At 37.5% G+C, this 4,976-nt stretch overlaps 1 protein-coding gene across 1 annotated transcript; it reads right to left on the reverse strand.

The window, feature by feature from the left end:
- Positions 1-1,344: 1,344 nt before the first annotated feature.
- nkx2.3 (NK2 homeobox 3) lies at positions 1,345-4,289 on the reverse strand. The gene is made up of 3 exons (XM_048205585.1): positions 4,055-4,289; positions 3,603-3,948; positions 1,345-2,603 (listed from the first exon to the last, which is right to left on the reverse strand). The coding sequence occupies exons 2-3, from the start codon at positions 3,940-3,942 to the stop codon at positions 1,978-1,980; spliced, it is 966 nt and encodes a 321-aa protein (XP_048061542.1). The 5' UTR covers positions 3,943-3,948; positions 4,055-4,289; the 3' UTR covers positions 1,345-1,977.
- Between the last annotated feature and the right edge of the window lie 687 nt (positions 4,290-4,976).

Here is a 4,976-nt window from a genome sequence, read left to right on the forward strand (position 1 = left end):
CTATTAGTAGAGACAACCCCCCGATGACTCTGTTTACTTTTCTATTAATCTTCATTATTAGAGTAGGGGCTCTGGTGAAACCGTGAATGGGCTGAAGGATAAACGAGTTACGCCGTGCGTAATGGCCGAACATATACTTGTTTCTATCAAAGCTTTGTTTATTATTACAAAATCAAAATGATGAATTAGGTAGCCAGGAACTGGAATTCAGTAACTCCAATGAATCACGCAATGTCATTTTTTTTTTTTTAAATTGTTGTCATTTAATAATGTTTTTTTTAATTATTATTTCGTATGATTTTATATTGTTGTTTATTGCTATTGTTTCTGTTTACTATTGTGCATCGTTAGACTATAGGAGCTGTCGGATGCTGAATTTAGGCCCAAACTTTCTCGAGGGGTGTTTGTTTCCACAACGTGCACAAATACTGACATATGTTTCGTCAGTTAATCCGTGTGCTAACTTGTAAATTAACAGGATTTACTGAAGTACTGTTTAACAACTCGGAATGATTTAATTACGACTGCGCAGCTGAAAGTAATTTTTAAGAGTCAGGATGAAGTAAAAAAAAAAAAAAAGGTCATTGAGGTAAAAGTTTTACAATGATTAAAATCTCTCGAGATAAACGCTTGTATAGTGTGAATAAATACGACATTATAGACTCAGCAGTTACTTCCAATAAAAACATGCCATGACTTCTGCAGACAGACTACTGGAGAAACCTGCCATTCGAGGGGAAAGAGGATGATGGAGAGAGTGGGAATTGATTAATATCTTCCTTGTATACATTGTTTATTTATTTATTTATTTATTTATTTAAACCCATTGCAAACCACGTAGGCTATTTCTTGTGAAATTGTTATTACTCAAAATAGCTCATACCACAATTAGTCATGCTTCTATCAAAATAGGCCAATAAACTTTTATCTTCACAAAGTCAGATTATTAAAGTATCGATTTAAAGCTGTTGCACGTTTTATTATCTGCTATAGTGTGCGTTGGGTTTACAAAAATCAATTTATTGTCGTTTATTTTGTGAACCCTTTTGTCTTTGAAAAATTGTGGAACAAAAGCGAATGTTCGGTTTAATTGTGTGCGGAATTAATTTATGAGACGACCGAGTTTCTTGTTAATATACGAGCATATTCAAGTGCTATTTAAACAACGATGTGCTTGGGAGACTTTTGAAATGCGAATTATTCTTGTAGGCCTATATCATAGGCTAATTATAAATGTTTTAATGTATAATAATAAAATAAAGCTTATTTCGTACAAAAGTCTTTATTTTGATCAATTTGACCATGAACGAAACACTTTAAATTAATAGCTATTTAATATCGCTAGAACATGTTTGACTCATATAGCAAACTATATACGGAAAATGTTGGGTTAAATAGCAGTAGCGTATCTAGAATTGATACATGTCTGCACCTTTTATTAAAACCTCTTTTTTGCGTCTTGAATTTTATGTCTGTCAGTCATTCTCTTCCTTAAAATGAAATGTTGTAACTTAAATGTTCTTTAAAAACTAGACCCTAGAGGCTATCCATGTATCAAATAGGCTAGTAAATATTTTAGCAGGACTTTTTAAAAATAAAGTTTACTGTTTTTATTTTTACAATGTAGGTTTGCACAAAATCACACACACCATTGTCAATATTTGTAACATTTCTTAGGTAATAACTTTTCATCTATAAGTGCAATGAATGAGAAAACAAATGTCTCTGAGTATGGATACAATGGTGCCAGTCTAAAGTTAGACCCGCAAATGTTCTCAGGGAGTATGTTGTCCAAATAGGTGGTCTACATTGATATGAATACTAATCATGTGCATTCGTTCAGCCATCAAAGAAATTCACTCAAGTTTATACTGAAAAGGCAGACTATACACGACCCTAGGCCTATAAAACATGGCTAACTGTGTGCTAATATTGTAAAGTTGTCATTTATTTACAGACGGCTGGGTTGCAATGGCACTACCATGCCCGAATCCCCTGCAGAGTCCCTTGGCACGCGGACACGGGTGTGCCTTGTGATGTCTGAGGTTGAGAATATGTTCCGAGGTTGTTCAGACTCATGCTCATCAGCGCGTTAGTGGATGTGTTTGCCGGGAGAGGTGGAAGGCTGGGATATGTACAGCTGTAAGGGTTTGTGTAAGCGGCGTTGTTATAAGATGAATAGCCGTTGTATGTGTACGGGCCTGGGTTCACCGCGTACGTGGCGTTGTAATTCTGTGATCCCGTTAAACACGGTTTGCCATCCCGGACCAGGACCGGCACCGCCACTCTCCTGGGCGGCGGCGGGTGATGGTGTCCTGCCATTTCCAGTGTTTTGTCTTGACGCTGTCGCTTGCATTTGTATCTTCGGTTCTGGAACCAAATTTTGACCTGCGTCGATGTCAGTTTTAGGGTACTAGCCAAATGTTCTCTCTCAGGAGCCGATAAATAGCGCTGCTGTTTGAAGCGCCGCTCGAGCTCAAAGACCTGCGCCTGGCTGAAGAGCACCCGCGGCTTCCGGCGCGTCCTCTGCCGCTGAGCGCGCTCCGTGTCCGAGTGCACCTCACCCTCACACTCCGGGGATCTGATTATGGCACCGCAGCTTTCTATAAAAGCAGGAGACAACAAAGATACAACGCGAGCTCGGTTAACTCTCACTTAACGTGATTCATACAAGCATTTCCTTGCATAAACAAAAAAATTTGCGCATTACATGAGGCGAGTCTGGATGTAGGCCTTTATCCAATTTTTTTTTTTTTTACCTCGTCTCGATGACTTACAGACAAAATCGCCCAGATTGTGCATTCTTTTAGAAATAATATAAAATAAAATTAAACTTAAATTAAGATATGTAAAACCCAGTGCTTAGTAGTAAAACTTTATTACTAAATAAACAGTAGAAAGCGTGAGCTAGTGCAAATTATGAAGATGTGCATTGATCAATAGATGAATCATATAATTACGTAGTGCAATAAATAAGTGGTCAGTCAATGTTATTTATATAATACATACAACCTATGTCTATATTTTATACATATATGTGGTATACGATGTCTCTGACAGGGTTAAACCGAAAAAAGAAAAATAGAATTTTCATAACATGCAATATTCACATTAAATATTATATAAACAATACAGCTTTATCGTAATTGTTTAACTTTAATATAATTACATACTTTAACGAGGTTATTTGCATTGAAGACGCATAAAAATAGGCCTACCGGCCTTTTTCGATTTTTTATTTGATTATTTTTTTCTTTTCAAAACCATAGTTTAAATTATTTGTCACATTTTTGTGAAAACGTTTGATAGGCATGCATGATTTATGCATTTTAATGCTAGTCAGTACAAATAACCATTATACTATATAATATACAAATAACTAGTCAATACAAATAACAAAGTTAGTTCTACATTTATGATAAAGCTGCATGATTCATGCAAATTTTGACACTAATAACACTGTACTACACAACAAACTGACGCTTTGAATGATTCTGTTTTAAGAATTCTTCCGAAAATTCAGAGACACTTGCAATTCGATCTCCTCGTGACTTTCAGAATTCAAATTCATGCTCGTCAGTTGTAAAACACAAATCACCCACTCGTTTCATGGTCCTCAAGTTCATCTTCAAGTTTAGTGTCGACGTGTCCCAGGGCCGGATGGACGAACATCGGAGGGGAAAGGCTGCTCTCCACTAAACTATCCTGCATGGAGAGCGAGTTCAGAAAGGACATCTTCTCCTCGTTCTCCGAGAAGCCGGGGCTGTCTCCACCTCCGAGAAAACAGGATGATGGTGCCTGAAATCTCTCCTGCAGTTCCGGATGCAGTTGCGCGTGGTGTTGCGCGGGATGCAGAGATTGAAGGTGGCGAGACTGCTGCTCCAGTTTCAGTATATCCTTCACAGAAAACGGCGTTGATGTAGCCGGGCTCGGAAGCATCATCAGGCGCTGTTGGATTACATCTACAATGTTATTCCTGATTCAACTGGTAGCTTCGAGAAGTAAGCCCTGTTGAACAATTGTTTAGATAACCAACAATTTCAAGTAAACATACCTAAATGTGTCGATTAATCTCCCATTTTGTCATGGCTGCTTGATTTGCATGAAGAGAGGTGAGGACCGCCACTCGTCGGTGTGAAACTGTTGTGTGTTTTTCTTGGAGTCCGGCAGCACAAGGCAGTTCTTCTGCCCGGTGATGTCACGTTACCGGGGCGGGATGTAATGATCCTTCCTACAATCCACAGAGGAAACGCATAGCCTACAGTTTCATACAGCAAAAAAAAAAAAAAAAAAAACAGCCTCTAATATCACACGATAGGCTTCTTTTTCGATAGCTACAACTGAATTTATGCATCCTTTAATAAAGGAAGGTTCTTCAAAGCTTATCAAGAACACCGTAAACAATTTTGAGTTTGTCTTTTGGCGATTAAAAGTCTTGATTTCACATTATAGGTTTTCCAGATCAGTATTGATGAAGGTTTCTAAACTAGAAGAAGTTATCGGAACTTTTAATTTTAAGAGTGTGTTTGAATAATTCCGAATGCAATAGACTTGATATATAAAATAGCTCAAGGATATAAGGTCCTTATGAAAATGTAAATCATGTTAAGTGATCCAGTCATGGTTTTACGCTCAACGCAAATTCATCTATTCTACCATAGGATAACCTCAAAAGTACTGGTGCTTTAAAGAACCCAGAAACCTAAAATCTCATCTTAAGAACTTATATTATATGACATCAAGAGTCTTAGATATTTATAGACTATAATTTCAAATTGAAGCATACCTCAATTCATTCAAGAAGAGGCTGAACCCAAGTTGCTGATGATAATTGAAGAATGTATTTTTAATAAGCGCATATTCTGAGAGTTTTCTCTGCTGCTGCTGTTGCTGCTGCTATTATCCCATTTAAATCTGACCTGCACCACACTTGTGTGCCATTAGACAGTCAAGCTGGAGCAAAAACAGCTGCAGAC

Source organism: Megalobrama amblycephala, linkage group LG10 (genome assembly GCF_018812025.1).
Source record: "Megalobrama amblycephala isolate DHTTF-2021 linkage group LG10, ASM1881202v1, whole genome shotgun sequence".
In the NCBI taxonomy this organism is placed as follows: domain Eukaryota; kingdom Metazoa; phylum Chordata; class Actinopteri; order Cypriniformes; family Xenocyprididae; genus Megalobrama; species Megalobrama amblycephala.

Coding starts and splice junctions, on each gene's coding strand:
- nkx2.3 (XM_048205585.1), bottom strand. CDS start 3,942: ATGATGCTTCCGAGCCCGGCTACATCAACGCCGTTTTCTGTGAAGGAT. Junction 2,604..3,602: donor ACTTGAGGACCATGAAACGA/GTGGGTGATTTG, acceptor CTGCTTTTATAG/AAAGCTGCGGTGCCATAATC.